Source organism: Thunnus thynnus, chromosome 1, assembly GCF_963924715.1.
Source record: "Thunnus thynnus chromosome 1, fThuThy2.1, whole genome shotgun sequence".
Classification (NCBI taxonomy): domain Eukaryota; kingdom Metazoa; phylum Chordata; class Actinopteri; order Scombriformes; family Scombridae; genus Thunnus; species Thunnus thynnus.
The window spans coordinates 10,345,048-10,373,043 of record NC_089517.1 but is presented as its reverse complement, the minus strand read 5'-3'; the positions used below and the strand labels follow the sequence as shown (position 1 = coordinate 10,373,043).

General features: G+C 40.7%; 2 protein-coding genes across 6 annotated transcripts in view; both read left to right on the top strand.

Moving 5' to 3' along the window:
• The window catches only part of LOC137176269 (zinc finger protein 609-like), a 79,494-nt gene extending 71,260 nt beyond the window's left edge, over positions 1-8,234 (top strand). The window contains exons 5-9 of one of the 3 annotated variants that reach the window (XM_067582574.1): positions 4-2,302; positions 2,422-2,791; positions 3,587-3,949; positions 4,226-4,304; positions 4,988-8,234. In XM_067582574.1, coding sequence (XP_067438675.1) covers positions 4-2,302; positions 2,422-2,791; positions 3,587-3,949; positions 4,226-4,299 — 3,106 coding nt within the window. In that variant the 3' untranslated portion in view covers positions 4,300-4,304; positions 4,988-8,234. Of the gene's footprint in view, positions 1-3; positions 2,303-2,421; positions 2,792-3,568; positions 3,950-4,225; positions 4,305-4,987 lie in introns of all 3 variants that reach the window. The other 2 variants (XM_067582497.1, XM_067582583.1) reach the window with 2 other exon arrangements.
• Positions 8,235-9,274: 1,040 nt separating this feature from the next.
• gramd2aa (GRAM domain containing 2Aa) overlaps positions 9,275-27,996 on the top strand; it is a 29,052-nt gene continuing 10,330 nt past the window's right edge. Inside the window, exons 1-4 of one of the 3 annotated variants that reach the window (XM_067582232.1) lie at positions 9,275-9,612; positions 17,481-17,585; positions 25,600-25,657; positions 27,500-27,827. In XM_067582232.1, the coding sequence (XP_067438333.1) occupies positions 9,473-9,612; positions 17,481-17,585; positions 25,600-25,657; positions 27,500-27,827 (631 nt within the window). In that variant the 5' untranslated portion in view covers positions 9,275-9,472. Of the gene's footprint in view, positions 9,613-11,827; positions 12,209-17,480; positions 17,586-25,599; positions 25,658-27,499; positions 27,828-27,996 lie in introns of those variants that run through there. The other 2 variants (XM_067582385.1, XM_067582313.1) reach the window with 2 other exon arrangements.

The following is a 27,996-nucleotide window of genomic DNA, read 5'->3' as shown; positions in this document are numbered from 1 at the left end:
CAGGTTTTGTGAATCCCCTACAAGTGATCTGGAGATGAGGAATGGTCGTGGTCGAGGTAAGCGAATGAGACCGAATAGCAACACCCCTATCAATGAGAACAGCAACTCATCTGACAACAAGGGCACCACCAACAACAAGACGCGTGCTGCCTCTAACAGCAAGGGCCGAAGGGGCAGCCAGACGCCATCAGAACGCCGCACCCCACCCAACAGCAACACAGAGGACATCAAAGCCAGTCCCTCATCAGCTGGAAAACGCAAGACCAAACCAGCCTCAGATATGGAGCCCAATTCCAGCTCAGAGGACACCAAAGGCAACAAACGTATGCGGACAAACTCCAACAGTGGAGGGGTGGGGCCAACAGGTCTTCCCATTCCTTCTATTAAGACTGAGCCACTTCCACCTCCTCTTGATCGCACCTGCCCCTCACCTGTTCTTATTGACTGCCCACACCCCAACTGCAACAAGAAGTACAAGCACATCAATGGTCTCAAGTACCACCAAGCCCGTGCCCACAATGATGATGACATAAAGTTGGAATTAGATGGAGACAGTGAATATGGAGAGGACTCGACTCTTCACCCTGAACCAGGGAACTGTAATGGGGCATCGATCTCTCAGAAAGGATGCTTGTCTCCAGCACGTTCAGTTACTCCAAAAGGCAGGAACTTTGATGCTCAAAGTCCTTCCCCATCTCCTGGCAAGTTTGGTTCAAAGCAGAGTAAAAAGAAAATTGCAGAGACAGATCCAGAAACAGGAGGTACACCAATGGATGGATGTGAAGATGGACCATGCCTCACTGATGAGGCCAGTAACGATGGTATAGATGATAAGAGGGGATCAGACAAGTCCAAAAAGGGCACAAAGGCTGATAAAATGGCTCAGAAAAATATGAAATCACCACGACCCATTGGCCCTGGCTCTGCAGCATCCCAGCAGATGTATTCTTTCCCTCCTGGAAACCCAAATTCTTCCCCAGGGCTTACCCCGATGATACAAGGAATCCCTAAAAGTCCCCAAATGAAAGGTACACAGCCTAAACCCCCTGCCATTGGAGACCCTGCCTCAAGTAGCTCCAAAGACAAAAAGAAGAAAGACAAGAAGAAAAAAGATGGTGGGAAGGAGGCTGACAGCCCTAAGCCTCCGGGAAAGGGAGGAAAACTGGAGGAAGGAAAGCTACCATATTCTGAACCTTGTGATCAAGTGAATAAGGGGGAAGGACTCCTTAATGGTTCCTCAGACCCTCATCAAAGTCGCTTGGCTAGCATCAAGGCTGAGGCTGACAAGATTTACAGCTTTTCTGACAATGCCCCTAGCCCATCCATTGGTGTAGCCAGTCGAATAGATGGCAGTGGGATGCCACAACCTCTCACACCACTTCACATGGTGAACCAGAATGGTGCTGACAACTCCTCAGTCAAAACCAACAGCCCAGCATATTCAGACATCTCAGATGCTGGTGAGGATGGTGAAGGGAAACAAGAAGGTGTCAAAGCCAGGACAGAGGACCAAGCCATCAGGGAAAGTGTCAAAAAAGCACTCTTTCCAAACCAGGCACCCAACAAAGAATCCCCATACTATCCCAGCTATGACTCGTATTACTCCCCCAATTACGTCAACCCCAGCCCTGGTGGGCCTAATCCAGGTACGCCTGTGGCTGAAAGTCAGGTTAAGATCAAAAGGGATGATGACCAGGACCAAGGTGAGGAAAAAGTCAAGGTTGAGGTGCATGAAGACCGCAAACCTGACAGCAGTGCTCCTGGCCAGCAGCAGCCACAACAGCAACCCTCAGTCATCCAACAGCGATCCAACATGTACATGCAACCTCTTTACTACAACCAGTATGCCTATGTCCCCCCATACGCATACCATCCTGATCAGGCCTACCATAACCACTTGATGAATACCAACCCTGCCTATCGACAACAGTACGAGGAGCGACAGCGACAGATGGCGGAACAGCATCGCGCTGCTGAGAAAAAGTCTGACGTAGCCATAAAGGAACGTGAAGCTTCCATGAAAGAGGATTGGAAACAAAAGAGCCCAATGCCACCCAGCCTCTCCAAAGCCCCAAGTCAGTCTGATCTTGGTAAGACACCGCAGCCCCCAAGCAAATCCAGGGACTCGCCCTCTGAGCCCTCCTCCAAATCCATGATTAAGGGGGAGGACCCAAAGTCCCAGCAAGCTGAGGGGCTAAAGATGAAGCTGACAGAAGGGGGCCACCATGGAAAGGAAGACTCAAAGCAAGCACTGGAGTCCAGAGGTCAGGCTGGAATGGAGCAGGCCATGTGGTACAGACAGGTAAACACAATTTTACAATACCAGTGCTGCTTGTGTCACTGTTATGAGATTGTTTTAGGTTATTTCAATATGTAGATTCAAATTATGTGCTGACTTGGAACTTCTTTCCCAACCAATAGCAGTACCCAGAGAGCCAGAAGCCCCAAGTGGAGGACGAACACCAGCAACAACAACCTCGATGGAAAGACGAAAGGGACAGAGAACGGGAACGTGATCGGAAATTAAAGGATGATAGGCCCAGACCCAAGGACAGTCAAAGTGGGCCCAAGGAGGACTGCAAAGAAAGTACTGATCCCAGAATCACTGCTGAGGACCACCGGGCCATGAGCAAAGACTCTCGTTCTAATCCCCACATGCAGTTCTCATCACCACTAGCACAGCACCAAGGCTACATGCCCTACATGCATGGTTACCCCTATGGACAAGGCTATGACCCCAACCACCCTGGATACAGGGGCATGCCTTCAGTCATGATGCAGAACTACCCAGGTATGACATTTCATTAACTTGGAATTTATGTAAATGTTTTAAGTACACTCCTAATGAAAAACAGAATATGAAAAATAATTTGTTTGTTGTCCACCATTCTTCAAGTTTCTTCAAACTAAACCTGGTGTTGGTCATCAGGATTGCTTCTATGGTCTCTTCCAATTTAATACTGGCTAGGCTACCATGACCACTGATTTTGAATAGTGATTTTACTGTTGACCAGAACTGTGTTTTGAGGTGTTATAATATAATATGTAAAATTGACAAACAGGCCGTGACTCCAAAGATTTCTTAGTGTGGCCTTAAAGCAAAACTGTATGTCAACCCCAGCAGGAACAATGCAATTTGAAGCAATTTTTGTGTTGTGCAAGAAATGGCAGTAATGTTAAAAAATTATAAAGCTGCAGGAAATTATTATCATTTGGCAGATCTTGTTGGGGACAAGACAGGGCGCCAAAATGTCCTCTATGCAAGGAAAACCTTGATTTTTGGCCTGCAGTGTTGCCAACCACATTTTAATATTTACAGTCCTGTGTTTTCATTTTCAACATCAAAATAATCCGATGTGGAAAAAAAATATGCTTGTAGTGGACTTTGTAACTGTTGGTACTTAGAAAAAGCCACAATGGGTGGGCAATAGGAAATTTTGTACAGGAATCAAAATGGACTTGTTGGCAACGCATTCAACTGATGTGAGCATGAATGAATAATTAGTCATCAGACTTCTATCACATATAAACCTGAATTTGAACCACCACTTCTCTTCATCACTCATAGGTTCTTACCTACCTGCAGGCTACCCGTTTTCTCCATACGGCAGTAAAATAGCCGGAGGTGAGGAAGGCGGTGACAAATCTCGCGCTAGCCCCACTGTCACCAAAACGGCAACGGACTCCAAAGCCCTGGATATCCTGCATCAGCACGCCAGCCAATACAAAAGCAAATCTCCCACAGTAGGTGACAAGCCGCCCCATGATAGGGAGAGGGAGCAGGACAGAGGAGCTGGTGGAGACAGAGATCGGGAAAGGGAGCGTGAGAGGGAAAGAGAAAGAGACGTGGACCGGCCGCGCTCCTCGCCCTCCCAGCGCATCATGCCCTCTCACCACCACCTGGGATACCCCCTGCTCTCAGGGCAATATGACCTTTCCTATGCCACAGGTCAGTCCGTCCTCAATCGTCCCATCTCTACTGTTTGACAGTAGATTGACTACGCTAAATGTGATACTGTTGTTGCATAGTTAATGAAGTACTAGTCATGCAGAGTAGATAAATGCTGGTTACTTAAATATGAAAAAGGCCCACATTCTAGAGTGCTCAACTTGCTGTAATTAGATGCAGACTGTTAAATTATCGCTGACGACCAATCAGTAATCTAAATTCAGAATCTAAACAGGAAATTTAACTGATAGCCATACATTTTCCAACTCGCCATAGGTCTCTCCTCATCAGCTATTGTTGCCAGTCAACAAGCAGCAACCCCCTCCCTCTACCCGCCAGCACGGAGGTGAGAACGGTAAGACCCCCTTAGCTGGAGAGACGGGAAAAAGACTGACAGTAAAACAAAACACAAGCCTACAGGGACACATAGGTAAAGTGACAGCAGTGTTTGCAAATCAGACAAATGCAGGTGGTAGGCACAGTGCTGTACATAAACAGAAATATCAAAGCAAATAGTTATGAGTACTGACACAGATGTACAATGTTCTGTAAAAATATAACATTGTGTTTCTTTGTCCTGGGTTTATTTGATTTGAAGTGAAAAGAACACACTGCTCCACTCTCTCCTTCCATTTATGTTGCAGACTCAGAGGCAGCGACCTGTGAAAAAATTCCTGGCCAAACAAATCTCTTATTACTCTGTTGCAATATAGCACAATATGCAGTGCAGCATTTAGCCCCTCAGCTCATCCATCCTAAGTAGGTCCTCTGAGGACAAGTGGATCACAGTGTTGATAATAGAGACGTGGAATGAGCCCGCCAAGACACAAAACCAGTGCAGCCTGCACTGACATCTAGTGGCAATGTTTGTAAATTACAACTGAATGATGTTATAACTAAATGTTACTCACAGGTCATGCAAATTGCCAAAGTTATAGAAGTGTGAAAGGCATTACCCTTTTATTTATTTATTTATTTATTTTATGTAGATAAATACATGAACATGTAATAAATAAGTTTTGTTTCTGTCTTTCACAGGGAAACCTGACCGTCACACCTCAACCCTGCAAAGATTCATGTGACTGGCTCACATGAGAAAAGGATCTCCCGGGTGTTACCTTTTAGACATCAGTTGAATGGTGTTTCTATCTTTATTTTTAGTTCTTCTGCCCCGAGGCTAGGCAGATTGTCGTCTTTTTTTTTTTTTTTTTCCCCTCCCCTCGTAAATGACCCTAAATTCTCAAACCTTGGACTATAACAGGACTGATATACCAGGTTCAAAGCCATCACTCTGCCCCATCATGCAGAGGAAACACCAACCCGCTGATTATCTAGTCTTTGCACTGTCAACAAATACAATGCAAAAAGAGACTATTGGACTGCCAGAACAGCTTTTTTTTGTTGTTGTTCTTTTTTTTTTTCTTTTTTCTTTGACTGCATTGTTTTTTGTCACACGCAGAAAGAAATTGGCTGGGGATTTTGGGAAGTTGGGTGGCTGATGGGAAAGGGGAGTTAAACTAAATTAAAGACTGATGAAAAAAAGTGAATCATACTGAAATGATTTCAACTCTATGTCTTTGGCTTATTGTATGCCGTGAAGCAACAGTATATCCTTAACTTGACAAATGTTTGGCTATATTTCATGGGGAGAGGGAATATGGCAACAGCTGCTTTCTTCAGAGACTTGAGAGCCTGAGACTGAAGTTTTCATTTTCCATCATCATTGTTAATTCCCCATCCTCTTTGAACCCTCAGTTCTTGTTTCAGGGATGATGTCGCCATGTTTTGCGAAGGGACCGCATACACCTCAATGGAGAATAAACACTATTCATGTTTTCTTTTTTTTTTTCAATATTACTTTAGTTCAGTACTCTACTCCATATCATTGTGTTCATCTTTGAATGTCTAATGCTGGTGTTAGTGCTGTCTCACCTCACACTGAAATTCTGTCTTTACACTCACACAAAACGGTGAAGCCACATTAGCAAGCAATGAATTCACAGGGCGTTGTTACCACTGCTCTCGGCCACATGTGGGGGGAGGGGGGGCGGTTCGGTGTTTTACTATAAGATTGTGCTTCAATTCATCAAGTTTGATTGTTTTCTGTAATGTGAAAGTTCACTCGTGTAGTTTTCTGCTGTAATATAGACTTTTAGCCTAAGTTTATGTGCATAAATGTTTATATTTATCCCAGCACGCAACTGTTTAAGAAAATGTCACTGTAAAATAGCATCCGGCCATAACAACTTTTAACATTTTGTGCTCAGATCATGGCTGCAGTACTTCATCTTCACCCCAGCTTTGATGGACTTGCAGCAAATTTTTATTTAATTCACTTGACCTCAAGGTTTTTCAACACATCACAATGTTGGCTCACATCTCCATTCATCCCAACATGCAGTGAGCAATTACTCTGGTTGCAGACCTCTGGATCGCTGCCTACATCAGATTTTTTTTTCCCCCCCAGTGTTTCAGAGGAACTTCATTCTGATTGCAAAATTGTGGCTTGCTCATGTGGCTTCACCATAACACACATTCACCTCAGATGGTTGTGGTTTTCTTACAAGCGGCTAGGTTTGGATCAGTCCAAAACTGAGCCAATGAGTCTCATACCTTGGACGTCTTTCTCTTTTTCAGTCGCTGCCTGTGCTGTAAAATCAACTCTTGGCACATTAAACATACTGTAAGTGCAAGAAATGGCCCAAAAATCCTTTCAGCTGTTGTTGTTACAGAACAAACACGAACCACTCAGATGCAGGGAATGAACTCAGCAAGAAAGAAGGGTGAGCTAAGTGAAAAAGCCTGAAGCGAAAGCTAAAATGGTAAACTGGGGGAAACGGGACCTTCATCACGCACACATGACTGAAGTAAGGAAGGCTCAAAGTTGCCCAATCAGCTGAAAAGAAGCACATTGCTCTCAGCTTTCATTCGGGCCTTACATTGATGGTGCCACTCTGTAAACTCAAACAAGTATGGTTAACTTTCAAATCGGCCCAAAAACTGTCAACATGGTCACGCAGTAAATGGCCGTTTCCAACAGAGGTCCCTCTTGGCTTTAAATTATTTTTCAGTTCTCTTATACCTCAGGGGTTGTAAGTGAAATTTTATCCATATGCTATTTGCATTGATTTGAGAGAGCTTCTGTTTATGGGTGTGACAAAAAGGCACATTTTTTGCTCTGAGCTGGATGTGCTGTTGTTGATTATGAAATGATTAATTGGCTCAGGATAGGGAATTGTTAAAGTTTTTATGCCATGTGGGTCTTACGTTCCTCTAAAGCATTGTAATGAGAGTGGGATATTGACCGTGTTGTCATTAAATTAAATTTTATTAATTTTTTGGTTTTACAATCACTTTTAATGTTCCCATTGTTGTTGTTTTTTTTTCTCATTTAATACTGTTTGTGATCAAGTCAGCAAACCACCAGTTAATCCCATGTCTAATACCCTCTGAAGTTGGATGTTACACCAGTTTGATGAGACACTACTCATGAATACAAAACTGCAGCTCTTGATTTCGGGGTTCTTGGACATTCCAAGTAAATAAGTTGCCAGTTTCTCGTCCCACGAATTTTGCAAGATGGTATATCTTTGACTGTTGCGCATTTTAAAGAAGAATGACTGACATGAATAAGCTGAATGTGGTGGTGTTTGACTTGTACTTAATCTGTAAGGGTAATCTAGGCAGCTGTGATGTTGTCATTAAAGTCAGTGGGTTTTAGTACCAGCAGACTGCATACATATAGTTTTATCAGACAATGGTTGTGACAAGTGCATTTGTTCTCTCCGAGAGTAGTAATGTTATCTCAGTAGTAAGCAAAGCCCAGTGAAAATCATATATACTAAAGTGTATGAAAAGCCAGAAAAGTAATGTTTGCTATCAACATATTGGAAAGTGCTTGGCTCTTGTATTTTGCAGGACTGTATTTGTTTCATGGTGAAGAGTATATTTATTGGCCAGCAGTTGTCTCAATTGGTGCCTATTTGAACATTCTTCTGTGAAAACACAGAGACACTTGCTCGTTTGTCCTTTCCTGACCCACCTACTGTCACACAAAGACCCCCCCCTAAAGCGCCGCTACTGGTGCTTGCAAGGATGTTTACAAAGTCTTCATTTTCTTTCTGTGTGAGAAATTCAGAACTCTTCCCCCCCTGCTCCACCTTTCTCCCTCCCTTCAGGAGTTTGTGTAAAGTGTACATTACCATGGTTCTTTTTTATACAATACTCTGTAACTTGCCTTTGTAAATTTGGGCTGGAAAAAAATAAATCTTTTTATGAGACAATCTGTCCTGGGAACTGCTCACTGGCTTCTGCTTTGTTGATGATTTAAGACCGAAAACCAGTCGCCTTCTGTTTAAATGATCCTAATGTTTTTAAAACCCGACCATGCAAATGAAATTAGTTGCAGAAAATGTTGGGAAACCTACTGTATATCTAGTTAAAAAATGGATACTGTGCATCTAATTGTATCCCACAATTGTTAAGTATTTTATTGTCTGTGTGCAGGTATTATCTCAGTTCAATAGATAATGTTAGAAATTAATCTTCTAATATGTAAACTGCACTGTAGCATTCGGCCACAGGAGAGCAGTGTCTCTAAAGAGGCCAGAATCAATCATAACTGTATGAAATGTTGAGTTTTTGCCTGTTTTAGGGAGTTTAAAAGCTGACTTACCTACTAACATAAATGCCATTTAATACAATATATTTACTGTCAAGGAAAGACTTACATACTTGAGACAATGTACGATATGTTAAGGTTTCAGCGTAAAGCAGCATGAAGGGCTGAATAAGTAGTTTTATCAAGCAAAAATGGTAACTATTGACTTTTAAGAGTTTCTGTGAGGATTTGCTGGTGTTTTTTCCCCCAATGTTGATCAGACAAAATGAGCAATTTCAGGATGCCAACTTGGATATTTGTGGTATATTTATCAGTTTTTTCTGACATTTTTTTAGACCGAACAATAACTTACACATTAATCCATAGTGAAAATAATCCTCAGTTGCAGCCCCGGCTGTATGTTTGACCGGCTGTCAACCGCTCACCCTTCAGCACATCACTAAACAGACACTTTGTTAAAATTTTATCTGCTTCTGCAGAGGCACTCACTTCTATCCGGCCGTTAGGTTATTTTTAACTGCCCCTAATGCTCCTGAACTGAGAGTACGCTGTGTGCATTAGCATAATGCAACATCAGTGACAGGGAGTGATTACACTGGGGATGATTTTGTTGAGTGTAAATGTGAAATCTGATTATCCTCTCCGGTCTCAGCTCAGGGGGGAGGGAGGAGGGCCGCGGAGAGAGAGAGAGAGAGAGAGGGAGAGAGAGAGAATGAGGTTGGCTGGAGGAGAGATTCAGGGGGAAGGAGGGGTTAAGATAGCAATGTGCTGATCCAATGGCTTTTCCAGAGAGCAGCTGGCTGGCATCAGGACAGGACAGGCCGCGCACAGGAAGGATACCTTGAGGACAGCTCTTCTCCGCTCGCTGTAGGACACTGAGGGGTGACTTCCAGGAGGTGTTCATGGGATGCACTATCTACGCAGCCAGCCCTAAGGCCCTGCCCGCCGACGAGGCCCCAGGCCAGGACAGATACTGCCAGCTCCCACACTATCGCCACCCTCATGGTAACTGCAGTCAGAGGATAGCAGCCAGCAGAGCCAGGTCAGTCAACACCACACAGGAAATACACTGGAGGCGCACAGTGTTTGGCCTGTTTGTCATGTATCATACTGGTGACAAGGTGACTCGAGGTAAAAGTCACTTATCCTTAATTGAGGGCTCTTGTTCCACATGAACCAATCACAGCAGAGGAGAGAATAAGAGGTAGATGTGTCAGCAAAGGATGTTTAAACTGGGCTGAATGTGGAGTGTACAAATGGAAAACTTTAATGTCAGAAAGTAGGACAATGTTGAAATCCGGATGGTTATTTAATTTGAAGTGAAATCTGCTGTATGTTGTTTTGTTTTTACTTTTTTTTTTTTTGTGAGTTTATGTGTGTTTTTGTTTCTCGTCTATATGACTCATCATGAAAACTGACAGATGAAATGATTAAATTACTGTTTCAAAGGTGGGTCATACAGCCTTTAGCATCATTTATATGCCTCATTTTCATGCTGAATATTTCAATTTGTGACATCACTCCTCTTCTTTGGTGTTCTGTTTGACGTTGTTTGTTTTTTTTTAATTTATTTTTACATCTTAAATAATTTTGCAGTTCCTTGAACTTGCATCGGCCTCGGATGATTCAGCCTTATTTGGAAGTCTGTTAGATGCATCATGTTGCTTTAACAAACACAAAGCTCAGTGATTCATGGCTGACAAATGCTGCTGATTGGCATTGAACCTTATATGACCCACGATTGTCGCAGTGTTTACAATTGAGTTTGAGGTTCACAAGGATTACATTGATTTTCCTGAACCACATACATACTGAGACTGTCCCTGAGTGTAAAAGGCTTCTTTAACAGTCTCTCTGTCCTAAAAACTCAATACATGAACTCTCAGGAAGACATGAAATCGGGCTCTGGTAACATGTATATCATTATTTTTGACGTGTTTTAGGCTAAAACATTAATGATGAAAAAAATAAGAATCTGTGAAGAAATGTAGCTCCAACCTGATATATGAATATACAGTCTATCTTCTCCTAGTACACTGATACAAACATCCTTCTATAATGTTTTGATTTTGCGTTTGAAAAGTTTTTTCCTGCAAATTAATTTTGATTCAATGTAATAATTAATTGATTTAGCAGCAATTAACGATGATTTTATTTATCAATTAATCCGCAGATTATTTTCTTGATTCTAATAAAAAATAGTGGAAGAAAAGCCATTTACAGTTTCTCTAAGCCCAAACTGATGTATTCAATATGCTTGTTATTTTTGACCAACAGTCCAAAACCTGAAGATATTCAATTTACTGTCATATATGATAAAGAAAAGCAGCACATCCTCACATTTAAGAAGCTGAAACTAGAGAATATTTGGCATTTTTGCTTGAAGAATGATTGATCGATTATTAAAAATAATTGCAGATTAATTTGTTCAATTTCTTTCTTCTCCCTGTGATGTCAATCGACTAATCAATTAGTCCACTAATTGTTGTAGCTCTAAATCGACTTCGAATCAACATCATGTCAATAATCATACAGAAGTCCTTACAACTTTCCTAAAATGACTTTGTCATCCGCTTATTAACAACTTCAATTTATATATATATATAGAGAGAGAGAGGCTGTGGGACAGTGGTCTCAGACTTTTGGACCTCACTGTGTGTATGTATATAAAAGGATAAGGGCTGAACAATTATTCAAAATTTTATTGAAATTGCAATATGACCTACTGCAATTTTCAAATCACAGGAGGCACAATATCTGTTTTTTGGTACACATCCCTGCAAAAATCACACTATGATCATTTTAATGTTTTTCAATGAAAATGAGAATAATGATGTAAAAATCATCATTCCCTCTAACATCACGAATCATATCGCAATATCAGTCAAAATAATCGCAATTAGATATATATATAGCTAGATAGCTAGCTAGATAGATGGATGGATAAATTGACCAGTCATGAACACCATCATAATCCCATCTAGAGCAGCCATTTGCTCTCATCCAAAATAATAATAAATAAACATTAAGACTTTAATAAATAATAAAGACATTTCCTGGCAGTCTTTAAACATTTTTTCCACACATTATAGAGATTTAAAATTATTTACTGAGTCCCTGACTTGAAATGTTGAGCTGCTGTTGAAGAAATCAATCTGATACGAGTAAATACTTCTGTAAAATAATTAAATCATGATTGGAAGACGACTATAAAAGTCTCCATGAACTCTGTTAAAACTCCAGAGGGCTCTGTAGTCATTTATCTGTTTGTCCTGAAGATGTACCGTTAATGAGTCAGCGGTCGTTGCGTTATTCTGGGCGTCTGTGGGAGGAAAGTAGCCGACGTTTAATCCCCTGCAGAGTGTAAACAGGCCACACTGGGCTATAGGTAAACTCACCCCACCTCTGCACAGTCCGACACACTGCAGAGGAGGCTGAAGCGTCAACACAACACACTCCCTGCTAGCTTTAGCTTCATGGATTAGCACCGACTTGGAGGAGGGGTTTTTTTGTCAGTTTTTGGTCGTTAAAGAAGATAAAATGTGTTGCGGGACAAATGCGGCGCACGTCTGAAGACTTTTGCGGAGCTACGAAGCCACGACACGGCGGGGAAAGTCGTGGCCGGCTGTGAGCTACAGGTAGGAGACGACGGCAGGTGTCAAGCGCGCGACAGAAAGACGCACACTTCCGGTGACGACTTCAACATAAGAGCGACGTCTAGTTTTCACAGGCACAAAATGAGGCCAGATGTTTAGTTACCAGTGGGTAGTGATGCACATCTGTATGTTATTGTCATCGGTGTTAACGGTGACAGTAATGGACATAATGTTGAAAATGTAAATTTTTGCCTTATAAGAGTTAATCAATAACTAAACTGGGCATGGCTGATTCTCTTGTAAACTAAATTTGCTCACGACACATAACACATGATCAGGTATTAATCATTTTGAATAGTTTTTGAATTGTCCTGCATGAAGCACTTTGTTCATATCTTTAAAGTTAATGGGTTTCAACTTTTATTTTGAATACTAAGCGCCTTTGTGCCGCTCTTAATCTGGCTGACTTGACGCCTTTTGTACTTTTTAAATGGTAAAAGGCACCAGTTATTGAAGAAGGCAAATTCTAAATGTATTAACATTTGAGGAATAAAATGTATGTGCAGACTTGTTTAAAACAGATATTTAAACTAGAAAATGTGACTGACCCACTTCTGACCAGTATTGCTTTTTGACAGTTATAAGACATAAGACAATGGTGTAAGTTACTTAACTAAAACTTCTAAGGTCTATACTGCCTCTTATAGCCTATATCCAGATTGACATCCACTGCTACCACTATTATTATTTGTCATATTTCTATTATTATTATTGTTGCTGTGCATCTCTGTGTCTTCCTCTTTGTCTCTCAACCCACGTTTGACGGCCACCCACCTAGAGCCCGGTTCTGCTTGAGGTTTCTTCCCATTAAATGGGAGTTTTTTCTTGCTGCTGTCGCCAAGTTCTTGCTCATGGGGGGATGTAGATTAAAGAGTACAGTCTAAACCTTCTCTATGTGAAAAGTGCCCTGAGATTACTTCTGTTGGGATTTTGTGCTATATAAATAAAATGGAATTGACTTGACTACATATTTAAGAAAATAAAATACTAGACTAGAATAAAAGACTTTTGTGGCACACTTAACAAGAAATTGGATTTTCACACAGGCATTAATTTCCTTTTCCTCTGAACTGGATTACATTCACACAAAAAGTGATTATTGTGCTCACATATACCCTTCAGTAAGAACGTTTGGAGTCTCGGTCGGCTGAAAAAAAAAACACTTGTGTCATCAAAGGCTGTTTTGAGGTGCTTGCACAATGGGGAGGTTATTTCAGGAGGTCTCAAGCAGTGCAGATAGAGTATCTAAGAGTCCAAAGGCTGAGCTCCTGTTATAGTTTCATAGACTCTCATCTGTGAAATGCCAGTAGACCAAATAAAGTTAATGTAAAACAACAAAGAGAAAGAATCCAGGAGCAACAGACACTCTGGGGGAAAAGGATGAATCATAACATGCAGCCAGGTGATGCAACACGGCTTTGAAAATGATTCACGTAAGGTCTGAAACTTTTTATCGGTTAAAATTTTAACCCACACACAAGCTCCTCCTGGAATTTTCTCTAATAACGAGACAAACCCATCCTCAGTTTTTCCGACAAATTCAACCCTCTCTTCTACAACACCCAGTGTAAACAAGCCAGACTTTATTGCTTTCACTGACAAAGCTGTGTGCCTGGGGACTATCTTTGAGGTCCTCAGATTTCACAATCCCACCCACAGAAATCTTAAAGTCTTCATTAATGAATCTATTTATTTGCTGTGGTTTTATTTATTTTGCTACAGTATTTTCTTGGGAAGGCAATTAGCCGCTGCTGTCCCTGCCCGAGTTAACATTGACTCATCTTTGGTTTAGTCTTTTTGTCTCAGTGCCGAGTGTGAAGCGATTACTTGTGATAAGGAGCTGCACCTCAAACACTTTCTGTAAATAGCTGAGAGAGTGAGAGAGCTGACGAGGGAAAACGTGTCGATGAAGTGACAGTTTTCATTCACCTGTGTACAGATTATGCTTTTGATTTCTCCAAAGGGATGAGAGAGAGATGCATCAGAATTATAACACATATATAAAGATATAAATTTGGGACGTGGCGTGAAACTGTGAAAGAGAGATTTTAAAACATGTTTCAGACAACAACTTAGTGACACAAAGCTGCAGGGAAATGACTGACCGGAGGCAGAAAGAGTGGAGTGATTCTCCCAACAGCAATCCCAGTGACTAGCGATCTTAACAAGATTACCGTTTATTGGATTGGAGGATGTCTTGTGACAGCACAAAATGTTTGTCTCCTCAGACAAAGAAGGACATGGAGGGGGGAGAAACTGAGAGTCGGAGGGGTGGAGGCCTTTCAATTAACAAGAATGCAAAAAAAAAAAAAAAAAAAAGAAAATTAGCTCAGTTTAGGAGATTCAGCAGAAAGGCAGGGAGGAGGTTTAACGAGCCATGAATGCAGTTCAGTTGTAGTTCAGTATATACTACAGTGTATAACAGAACCTCTCTGTTCTGATGTAAAGACGTCAAGTTTACTTGTTTGTTTTGAGAAGCAATACCAGAGCCACCATGTAGTGTCACACTGGCTCATACATTTATGTATGTATTGCCTTGAAAAACTGCAGTGTTGCAAAAAGCAAATAAATAAATCCTGCAGGCGAAATACAAACTAGTTATTTTTTATCCAGACTTCCAGTAGCCTTCAAAAATGTTGTGGTAATTATTTTAATTGAAGGTTTGTATGAGAATATGCAACACGAAAGCATAACATCATCTGACATTATAATGTTCTTAAGGTGGATCCTGCTTAATTAGGCTAATCTTAATCTCTATTAAAGACCCTGTCTTTAACAGGAGCGCTGTGTCAAAAATCTGAAGCTCTACTTTAGTTCAGGTGATATCTTTTGTACAGTGTGCATATTATAGGAAGGTTGTTGAGTTGCGTCGCATATTTCAGATCTGATTCAGGCTCAAACATGTACGGATGTTTATATTTCAAGTAAAGAACGTGAAAAAGAAGCAAAATCTGACTGCTACCATTTGTTTATGTAGCCACAGATGCTAACTTCTCTATTGTAACAACACAATCTGTCCAACCATTTATATACACAATTTGTATGTTGACTCTGTAGGTCAGTCAGTTTGCACTCTATCTGCTTATTTACCTTTTAGAAATGTGTCAGTCTGGTGCTTTCTGCTCTCCTGGTTAATGCAAATGTTTCAAATTTAAATGACAGTTTAAGGTGCAGACAATAGTGTACTAGCAGGCATGTAAATAAAGTGAGATGACAGAAAATCCCTGAGCCAAGGTGACTGTCAATGTTTGTCATCATTTATTTGTTTAATTCCAGTCCCAGGAAACCCACACAGACTAAATAAGGCCGGGTTTAGATGTCTGAAATATTCTCATGGCTAAAAAAAAAAAAAGTTTTTCCTCTCACAGTTACAAAAGAGTGTGTTTTGTCGTATGTGTCTTTTGTCCATGTGTGTGTTTCACAAGGTTTTTTAGACCGCAAACAAACATTTTGTGGACTAGTTAACCAAAAAGCAAAGTCTGTTCCCTGTGCCCTTAAACAAGAACACAGTGTGATGTCAAAAAGATTCCCAGCTGTCAGGGGAAGGGTCATAAAGAACTTTTTTCTTTTTTTTCTTTTTCCTCTTAAGTAAACTAAAAATAAAGTCCATTATCTCATGCAAGTTTTACGTCTATGGTCTTCATACTTGAGTAAATAAAAGGGAACCGGGGACGTCAGACACAAAAACCTGCAGTATTGTACGCTTTTGAAAATGGGAAGCAGTAATGTGAGATGTACGTGATTTGCATTGTCTGAAACATGCAAAGCTACTGGTATAGTTCTTGAAAATCTTTACTTCCCACAACACCTGAGTAAAAAAAAAGATGAGCTATATCTTAATAATTTAGTGCAAATTAGTTTCTCCTTAGGGTATTTTACAGTAAGCGCAGTTTTAAGAATATCTTAATATTCTCAATGTCACCAGCCGCTGATTTGTTTAATCTTATTACAATACTCCAACCCAGCCACTTCCTCTCAAAGAATAGCAGAGCACAACTGAAAGCAACCCTTTGAACATTGTTTTCAATGAACAGTAAAATCACCACAAGGCTCTGTTTGGCCATTAGGCCCACATCTGGGATCAGATACCCCTCCTGAACCCTTAACCACAGACTGAAAGACCCCACAAACCCTTTCCTTATCTCTACAGCAGGCCCTTCACCCGCCATTCACCCCTGTGTGATCACAGATAACCAGTCAGATGTAACCTTTAGGTCCAGGAAGCCTCTGTTGTTTGAACATGTCAGTGGCTGACGAGAAGCTTCTGGCCAATTAGAGATAATACACTGGAAACTGCATGCAGCAGCCTTATTTCCATCAGCACCTGTAATTATACTGAGGCAGGTGGTAACGACTTCCCCTCTCCCAGAGGAAAACGTGGCACAGGGCAGGTGTGTGTTTGTGTGTATACAAGAAAGAAAGGGAGAGATTTGATGTGCAGGTAAGAGTAAAGACATAATACTAAACTAATAAGTTTTCCAGCATGTTTTAAGGATAATAGTAGCTTTTTTTTCTTTTTAGCTATCATCCATTCTATTCAACTGCTTCACCACAACAAGCCACACGCTGCTATCCATTTCAAATTGTATGCAAAACAGCTACCAGTGGCCTGAAAATAACCTGAGCTAGACAATTCATCACAGTAAACACGAAGGTGTTATTTCCTTCTGTCTGACTTTCAGTTCTATTTTTCCTTCAGTGTGTGTTTGTTTCATTGTCAGTCACCTAAAACCCACAGGAAGAAATCATCTCACTTTACAGAATTTATGATCAAATCATTGGTTTCTTCTGCTTTTTTTTTTTTTTTTGTTATCCACAACAGTTCATTCCTAATATCTTTCGGTGCTGAAAAGTTTATATTTTACGGAGTGTTTGAGTCACAGCTCACAGCAGCACATCAGATCAGCCATCTGCATAACCTCTGAGGTGCTCCATTTCTTTCTAGACATCTGGGTGAGAGCAGACACTGACCCCATTTACACAAGCACAAGAACACGGCTTTATTTCGCTGAGTGGAGATTTCTAATGTAATGTAAACAGGTAGAATCAGACTTTCAGTGGAAGTTGCATCACCACTGTGTTGATTTTGAAGACAGAGTCCACTTGTTTGCCCCATAAATTTTTTGGAGGTAGAGCTCTATTTGAAGTCAAACCTGGAGACGAAAACAAACATATTTTTTTTTTACAAGTGTACATGACGGTCCGGCCGAAAGGTGCCTGCTGTTAACTCAGCGCTGTGTGTTTGTGTATTCAGGGCCAGGAGCATGACTGAGCAGCAGGAGCAGAGTGAAGAAACAGGCCTGCTCACAACACAGGACCTGGAACCCTCCAAGGACGACGACACACACGGCCACTTCAGGCAAATCTCACACACACACACATACATACAAGCACTTCTCTGCAACACTTGCTGTCTGTCCATGATCTTTTTTTCCTTCACACGCCATCTGTATCCTGTGCATAGTCATGGGTTACAGCCCTAGGAGATTTATTTTCACAGCACTTATTTTGTGCTTTTCTTTCAGCTGTATTTGATGTCAAACAATGGTCAAATGCACACACACACATGCACACACACACACACGTGCACACATAAAGAGAATGCAGAGACGTTTTTCTTTTCTTTAAAGCCGTGAGGAGATGATACATGCGATGGGAAAATGTACGTTTCTGTGGTTACACCAGTAATAATGTATACTTAATTTCAATAAGTGTTTATATGCGTGATGTCTGTGTGTGTTTGCAGACAGGATGAGTGTGTGTGTGTCTGTGTGCATTATATAAGAAGGATTCGAGACAGGAGCGCTGTAATCCTGGGGAATCTGTTCTGGGATAGGATTTAGCACTGAAGCATGGTGTGTGTTAGTAGACTCAGTGAATAGGAGGGACCTGAACGCTTTATGCACATGTCAGTCTTGAACCTGCTGTGTGTGTGTTTTATCTCCTCCTCCTCCTCCGCCTCACTTACCTCAACATTTCACTGTTGCCGCACGCGATATTTCTGGCTGTAGATATTTGTTTAAATATTTAAATCTTCACGACACATAATGCATCATCTGGCTCTTAAGCAACTAGATTCTCCATTATGTTCACCAGCTAGTCGCTAACTTTGTCTGTCTGCAGTTTGGTACTAGACAGTTAGCATACAGTTGGTTTATCAGAGTTATTTAACAAGAAACGTCCACCAATAGATGTTTATGAGAGAGGCTGAGACTCAAGCGTAAATTGAATGTGCTGTAAAACCAAGCCTATGAGCTAAAAGAAGCTAAAATAAACATTATACTTCAGTTTTGTTTTAATTTGCAAAAAAAAAATGTTTAAAATAATTTGTAAATTCCTCCAAACAATTTATACTACAAAATTCCCAACAATAGCTAGTCATAATTTCCCCACTGGAAGTACCCAGGTTACTACTTACTGCTCAAGTATTGCTGATAAGGAACCAAACATAAGGAAGTGACTACTGAATGTCTGCGTACACAATTTCCCAATAGTTGACTACAGAAGACTTGGACTGTGCTGCAAAAGATACATTTTATGTTAACTTTAATACTTTAAAACAAGTCTGAGATTAAAATACAGGCGCTCACTCAGTGTGGATAAAAAATATCAATATCAACTGACATCAGGGTTATAAAAGAATTACTTAATTTTCACACTTGGAGGAACTATTCCTTTAAAAAGTCTCATTTTAAATTCTAATTTCCAACTTTGACCTGAGACTCAGGAGACAATTTTAAAATTCCCTCCATTTCCTTCATCATTCCTCTCTGTCTGCATTGCTACTTTGAAGCCTCGTGTAGTTTTTCCACTTCCCTCAGTGCTCTAAGTCCCAATTTCTTCTCCTCCAGCTAAATTATTGACTGGGAGTCCACTGCCATGCCAGCCACCGATGGGAGGTGTTCGCTTTCTAATTTAGGATTCAATTTAGGATTCTTTGAGCTTGTAATTAGTTTCACTGTTCAGCCTCACAGCCAAGGGCACTGAGATACATGCACAAAGGCGCATGCGTACACACACACACGCACACACACACACACACACACACACACACACAGAGCAGACGCAGTAACATTTTGCTTTGCTCACAGGGGTGTCAGATGATTGGTTTCGTTTCATTTTCAAGTCACGGCTTCTAAAAACGATGGTTGAAGTCAGAGACAATTGCTCTTTCACTATTCACATGATGTGCTCCACAGACCGCTGAGGAAAAGCAACATATTTCGCTACTGTTGCTGTGTGCAAAACCTTACAAGAGCTGCTTTGGTGATTTTCATGTTTTCACTTCAACTGGAAAATTCGATGCATCCTTGTGGCCTTGTGAATTAATTCATGTGTCCAAAGAAAAACCCTTAAGGATTACTGCGGTGAAACTGGATTTCACTGTTGTATCATTGACAACCGCCCATCCCTCTATGACCTTGTTATACTCTCTGTATAAAAGATGCTTTACCTTTACATTCACAGCTCTCATCACAACAACGTGATGGGGAATTGCCTGTGGCAATTTTCTCCTCACCTAGATGTACTGGCAGTATTGATTAAGAGCTGGATCTTGTATAGTAGAGAGACAGATGGAGAGCTGGAGCCAGGTCTACAGAGCCGGTTAGTCCCCACAGAGCCACCTGTGTTTTTAATAATCACTCTCTTCTCTCCACCTGGTAGTGCAGAGCCACTGTGGGGCCTATTTATAGGCAGCAACCAGCAGGCAGGAAGAGCAGAACACATGCACTATTGTTCATAACATGGTCACAAGGTAATAGCATGCCTTTTATAGGAGGGTGGCTTTAATGAGAAAACAGTGAATTTGCACATCTAGGACAAGCTGCAAAAAAAAAATTAATTTAGTAAGTAAATATTCCCCACAGAAAGAGCAGAATATGTTGCATGATGTTGCTAGTGGAGAAACAAAATATATTTTCTGGAATGGCTTTTAAAGTAACATAATTTTCCTGTTTAAATGTTACAGTGTAGAGGAAACTGTTTGGCCGAAACATATTTTCCAAGAAGTGAAGAGTGGATTTTGTCTTCATTGTTTTAAAGATTATATGTAATATAAAGGGAGTGATGTATCACTTTAAGTGTCTGTAGGCGTCCAGCAGATTCAGGCAAGCCGGCAGCGCTGTCACAGCTGTACTGCTCTGCTGTAAACAACAGCCTCATCCTGCTCTGCACACCCCCACACACACACACACACACAAACACACACACACAGCAGGCAGCCAGAGCATCTGTCCACCCCCTCTGCTCTCTGACACTTTAACCCCTTTTGGGTCTTTTTCCCATCTGAGTTGTCTCACTCACTTTCTGTTTCTCTAAAGGAAAAATGATAGAAGAGTTAGCATAAAGATATAAAAATGAATGATCTAATGATTGAAAACATGTACAGTACAGTTAGACGACAACCGTAGACTTTATATAAAGATGGACGTAGTGAGGTGTGACATCACCCGTTGGTTTGCATTGGAGCCACTTTGAAGTCCAGAGCTCCTTAGCTCTCTTTAATGGTCCAAACTTGCTGCTTATGGTCAGCACCATCTTTTCCGTTTGGAGCCGGGACCTTCTAAATGAGGAGTGCGGGGTATATCGTAATCAAGTAACATTAAACTTACAAAATATTGTGACAAACTTTTTGAATGGGAGTCAAGTCATGGAAGAGCCAGCATCTAGAGGCCGTCGATGTCATTGCAGTTTAAGGTACTTCTGTATTGGCTTCAGCCTAAAACTGTGGTATTTGCTGCTTGATTACATCTAAACCAAATGAGGCCTGTAGCACTGTATGTACTATAGTACAGAACACAACAACATCAACACCTGTACAATATATTACAGTCCACTACAACAACCATGTGAAGATTATAGTTTTCTGCTATTGTGGAAAGTATCAAAGTTCATTCTTGACCTTGTAGTTCGACAAAATCTTAACACAGTGTCTTTTCAGACCATATCTCACAGTTTTAATCAGAGGTTGGAGTTTGCTCGGTTGTCATGGAGATGGTTCTGTTGAAATGCAAGCTAAGTAGTTGTCATGATTTAATCTGTAGCACTTTCAGGACCTCTCCCCCTAAAACCTTTAGCCAACATTGGATGAGAAGTCCTAAAACCACTATCGATGAAATCATAACAACTATCATAAGCTTGCATGACAACAGATCCATCTCGATGATAGATAGATAGATAGATAGATAGATAGATAGATAGATAGATAGATAGATAGATAGATGGTTGTATTAGTAGTGTAGTTTGTGTTAACATCCACATAGGGAGGTTAAAAACATGTTTCTATTTATTGTCCTGCTTTGCAAAATAGCAGAAGACATCTAAAAATCCTCTCTCTCCACTCCTCATAGTGCTCATTACGTCGGTCTTTTTTTAATCATTCTTTTATTAGCATCTTTCTGTCCTTTTTTTTGTGAGATTTCCTCTCCACATCTCTCACTCTTTCTAACAACTGCTGCTCTCACCCTCGTCTTTCCATGTTTTAAGTCTTGTTCTCTGCCTCTTTTAACTTGTAGTTTGTTAATTAGTTTCCTCCTCAGCTGTAAAACTAGACACGTGGATGCGAGGCCAGGCCATAATTTATTATTATGTGCACAGGCCTGTATTATACTGAGGTCATGATTTCCCTCAACACACACTCCCCCATCAGATAACTTTGACCAGAGACATTTTACTTTCTGTATATTTTATTTCCTCCTGTTTCAAGGCCTTCTCTACACCGACAGAAATAACATGCAGGGGAAAAAATGCTAAAAGTTTAATTATTTATCATTTTGCTGACCTTAAAGCAGTTGATTGTAAACATGTTGAGTCAAAAAAATACTGGAATGAGCTGATAAAATACAGACCATGTGTGCACTTTTAATTTTATGTAATGTTAACTCCCTTGGGTTGCTGAAAACCTTCAAATTTACTAAAAAATAACAAGGACGTGACCACAGTGGCCTCAATTTTATGAGTATCATATCATAAGAGTAATATCCAGGCTTGTATAGTAAGTCGATTTTATTTGTATAGCACATTTCATACACGGATAAGCTAAATTTGCTACACAGTAAAACATTAAACACATTAAACAAATGAGGTAGAAAACACATAGGTATATAAAATACTCCATATAAATAAAATAACCATTCAGCCACCCATACAACACACACACACACACACATAAAATACAGAACAGCACCATGAATGCATAATCCATAAATGCACCTTCACCTGATTTACATTTAATTCTAGGTACATTCAGGAGACACGTACTTGATGATCCGAGGGATCTGATTGGTCTATAGCCAGTGAGCAGGAAGGAAATATATTAAGGGGCCTTGTAAACAAGCAGTAATACTTTGAAATCAATTCTATACATGTGTTGTATCCCAGTTAGCACTCTAATGAGCTGGAGCCTCCCTGCTGTATAGTATAACAAGCATTATTTGATGAATTTGTTATAACTTATAATACTAATTAGACTACTCATTGTGCTCGTTTTTACTCTGTCAGATTTAAATGAACATTGACCCTTTTTCTGCGCTCTGAGATACAGCATTTCCCCTGACATCCTAATCTTGGTGTCACCATGACAGACATCCCAGCGGTCAGGGTTTACCGCTCTCTTCTCCACTGTGTTCCTCCACTAGAAGAGGAGCCGCACGGAAAGAAGCAGCAGAGTCAGGGAGTGTTGTTCGGGGACAGAGGTCACGCTATCCTCTTACCCAGAGGAGAGTCTGTCATCAGAGCAGGGACACTGACAGGCCTGTTGTTATAAAGGAAACAGTGAAACAGTATTTTAACATAATATCACCTGGCTGTAGCTATGCAGTAAAGGACGCTGCTCAAGGAGAATACAAATGTGGTGCTGTTGCATTCATTATGATGTTGTAGAGTCTCCTGCTGAATCATAGCAGAGTTTTTGGTCCAGTATTTTCCCCTGTAATTTACACTGCAAGTTTTAACATAACTGAGTCAACAGTTAAAAGGCCTGTATGCTACATTTTTTTTAAAGTTTGTGCTGACCTTTTGCTGAGCCCCACCCCCTTTATTTATTGCTAAGTTTCTGTTCTCCAACGACACATATGCAGTTTACAATGATAAGCGGCAGCAATTTTTCAAGTCTGTCTTAAAGGTGCAGTGTGTAAAATTTAGTGGCATCTAGCGGAAAGGACTAGGCAGAAATGGAATATAATATTCATAAATATGTTTAATTAGTGTATAATCACCTGAAAATAAGAATTGTTGTGTTTTCGTTACCTAGGAATGGGCCCTTTATATCTACATAGGGAGTGGGTCCTCTTTCATGGAAGCCGCCATGTTTCTATGGTAGCTCAGAACGGACAAACCAAACACCAGCTCTAGAGAGGGCCTTTCACATTTTTCATGAGTTTCGTGGCCACCGTAAGTTCTCCCACCTGCTCGGAAGGGGAGCACCACTGGATGCCACTAAATCTTACACACCGCACCTTTAAAACAATAGTCAGGTGCTCAAATGAACATTAAAATAGGTTTTTCTTGCCATATAATGTAAATATGTCAGATATCCACTTGATATGATTAACTCAGACTGCTGAAGCCTCATATAAGCTTCAGATACACTTTTAAATGCATTTTTGCACAAAGCGACTGTGTGGACACACTGTGGATTTTGGCCTCCATCATTTTCATTGAAAGCACATTTGAAGCAGCTCTTTTAACATCCAGTATGAACAGGACGAATGATTACAGCAACACCTGACTGTTGTTTTAAGAGAGACTTAAAAAATTGTGAACCTATCCTTTAATAATTTTCGAAACAATTAATCCATGATTTCCGACAGAAGTAGACAAACAACTTCTCATTTCAACCAACTGTCAAGTTTGCTGCCAGAAACGACAATTGGTGATCAGTTTTTGTTAGCTAGCTTAGCTAATTAAGCTAACATTATCTTCATTAGCCTAGCGTTAATATGTTTCCAGCTTACCCATGTTGGCTACATATGCATCATGCTATCAAACTGAGGCTAAAGCTACATGACCCAGGTAAAAAAAGTCAGAATCTTCCACCTGTTGATCCACGTAGACATGGAAGTAAAATTATGTAGTGTAAAGCTAACTAACTCAAGCACTGTACTTGAGAACAATTTTGAGGTACTTGTATGTAATACTGGAGTATTTCCGTTTCATGCCACTTTAAACTTCTTCATCTTCAGTCAGCTATTTATTTCTAACATAACCCTGTTTGGCTGCTTAGCCTACATACTACTCTTTATATTTTCAGACAGTGTGTTGTCACTTTTAACATTACAAGAGAAAATTAGGATGAAGACAAACCGATGTGTTTGGCAGCAATCTTCCTGTCTCCTTCACATGGTTAAAGACATCAAGGCTTACTTCCCTCCCTTCATTTGATGGCTTTCTCTCTTGAACTGTATGGAAAAATGGCTTCCACCGAGTGAGATAATCAATCATGTTACACATGAAGCTGCGGTTTGGCGTTTGCCAGAGCTTCTGTTTTATCAGTATCTCCTTGAGCAGGAGTGTTTTCATATCACAGTTACATTGTGCTCTGCTCACTGTCAATCACCTGGCACTCACAGAGAGACACAGGAAGAAAAGGGAAGTCTCGGTTAGAAAATAATCCCTCAAAAATATCTCGCTGTTCAGACTTTATTGTCACATCCAGGCCTTCTTCTTTGAAGCATCTTAACTTGGACAGCAGTTCATTTCAATGACACTTTGCTTAAAGGGCTGATTATACTATATTTTATCTGCTGGGTGGTTCTGTCTGCATGAGCAGTAGATATGAGTATCATGCTGTGACATCTGCTGCACTGCTCTAAGTATTCCTCCTGAGGCAAGCTTGATGCTATGATGTGTGTGTGTGTGTGTGTGTGTGTTCATGATTTCTGACTATAAAAAGAACACCATGGATAATATCTTGGCAAAGCCACTATTTGTGTTTAAACAACTCAATATTTATCTTTGATTATGTTTTTTTCTGACAGCATACATCTCCCTGCAGTTATGCACACGCTGATGATTAAATCTGTCATGTGGAAGCTTTGATCCAGCTGGGATTTTCATGCAATGTACACATATTACAGATACAAACATACACACACGCTAACCACCATTTGTCATGCTACCAAGCAATTTGTTGCCATTTTTCGGGCCAGATGAAGGCTGTTAAATACACCTGGATGAGTATATTGAAGTCTATTTTGTTTTTTTGACTATGATTATATTCATTAAGTGGACTTCTTCCCACCTCTTGAAATGTTTGATATACAGGAGATTCATGACATAGTTTACATAAAGTAGAGTTATCATTATTGAGCAGTAAACATGCAACATATAAAACTGTAATTTCGATTACAAGTGTGCTTTTCCTTTTATTCCAGGTTTCAGCTGATTGAAGACCTGTCCTATGAAGATGTGAAAAAATGTTACCGGGGCTCGGTGAGTCTGCCTTCTGTGTTTGTTATTTGAACAAGTTATTACCAAACTGTTTAATCCATAATAACTGTGGCGCTTCCTGTTAAAACACCACTTTACCTGTAAGGAGACTGTTTATTTTGTGATTCTTTGACTGAACAACAGACTGCATATTTGACATAAGGACTGAAGTATAATCCAGTACTCACAGGTATTTTTAACAAATCTGTGTCATAATGGCTGGTCAGAAAAGTGAACAAAATGCTTCCACAAATAGACAGACAGAGATTTTTTTAACATCAAATGTTGTGCCTGTCTGTAGTTTTTCATTTGCTGTAATGTCAGAGTCTCAACTTGTAAAACAGAATTTAGAACAAATAATGATATGTTTATTGACAAAAGCAGGTCTATATAAACATTCATTAATATCACATTTAATTGTATTATGATATAAATGGAACTCCTGCATGATCTACCTTTGTTTCTATGGGTTTCCCTCCTTTTTGACTGATCATTTTCTTATTAATCATAACTTTTCACTTTATATTGAAGTGGAAAAGTGAATTACATATCATGAGTAGTTAAGTAATGTGGTTAAACTCCAATATTGTCCCACCATTATAAAAACGTAAAGCCCCTGAAAACGTTAAATTTGTCAGTATTTCTTTATAACATTTAAAATTCCTGAATTGAAGAGCATCATGCAAATTTAAAAAAAACCAACTTCAGATATTTTATATTAAGAGTTTAACTAAGAGTAGCAGTCAAAACACAGCTAACTGGCATCACCAGGACTATGTGGATGTGGTTTGATGAGATCAAACAGGAAAATACGTTTTCAGGGCCTTTGACAGATCGTTTTTGCCTTTTGACGTTGTTACCCGGATCGCAACAATGCACCTGCTGCCGTCTTGCCCGGTGTCCTCCTGACTTTTTAAAAATTCAGCCTTTATATGAGCCATATACATTATTATTCACCCCATTAGAAATGTTACAACCACACCATAAACCAGTGATCAATGTCAAACTATTTCACCTATGAAGTCAGTCAGCAAATGATTATACATAAACATTTATGAACCCGCTGTCCCCCCAGAGCATATCAAGCCCTCTGTATTACTGTAACCTACTGTAAGCGCCGTATTCCTGAGGACAGGAGCTGCTCTAGCATGGGCTATTAATAGAAAGACAAAAACAGGAGCGGCAGACAACAGCAAACTGAGCAGATACGAGTCAAAGGAAAGATAGATGAGATACAGTACAGGAAAGAAAAAAAGGAAAAGACAGTCGGGTAGCACAGAGATATCCGCAGCTGGAAGTGAGTTTGAGCTGTGAGGGAGGAGAGCAGGGGAATGAATGGGACCTCTTGTGTGTTTAGGGAGGAAAATGTGTGATTTTCTCTGAAAAGTGAAGGCTTTAAGGTGCCACAGACTGCCACAGACAGGAGGAGAAAGTGACAGATAAAGTGAGGAAAAGGCAACAGCGGAGGAAGAAAGGAAGGACTTTAAGTGAGAGTAGTGAAGAGTATCCGTGTGTGCGAGAGTGTGTGTCTTTTCAGCTCAGAGTGATGAGGGGCAGGGTGCGTGTATGTGTGTAGAGGAGTGAGAAGGAGAGGGAGGGTGTCAGCTGGGTGCTGCAAAGTGTAGAGTCACTGCAAGTGTATTTGAGACAGAGAAAGAGAACCTTTGAGTTTCTGAGAAAGAGCTCAGTGGCTGTAAACTGAGGCGTTGCTGCTGTAATTCTGTAGTAGTGTGTGTTTGTAGGTGTAGGTGTGCACATTAGCCTGGTGTGTGTTTGTGTGTGCGTGTAGACTAGAGGTAGTTGCACAGACGCAGTCTTCCGTACTGACCGGCGACAGGGGAACAGTGTGTGTCTTGCAGCAGCTTGCTCCAGGCCTTGGATGTGCGCGAGTGTGTATGTGTGTACGGTGCCAACGTGCTGAGCCTGGTGCAGAGCTCGCGTCCTTTGAGGGAGAGGGTGGTGTCTGCGGCGAGCGGAGCCGGAGTGGCCGGAGTGGCCGGTGGTGGTGGAGTGGCCGGTGGTGCCGGCGGGGCTGGTACTGTGCAGGCAGGCCGGTCCGCCAAGGAGATGCTCATGACTCTGCCCTGTCCTTCTGCACAGACTGTCAGCAAGTACAACTCGCAGTACCACAAACTCTTCCAGTGCGTGCCCAAGGATGAGATCCTCATGAAAGGTACTGTCCTTGTTACTACGAGGAAAACTTTAAGACTGTGTGTTGAAGTTCTGCGTCTTTTAATCAACTTGTTAAGATTCCTTTGACATTTTATGCCTCACTATTATTTGTCTGTAATGTGTTAGTCATTATTAGTATTTTATAACCCTCTCAGCCTTGTATAATTGTA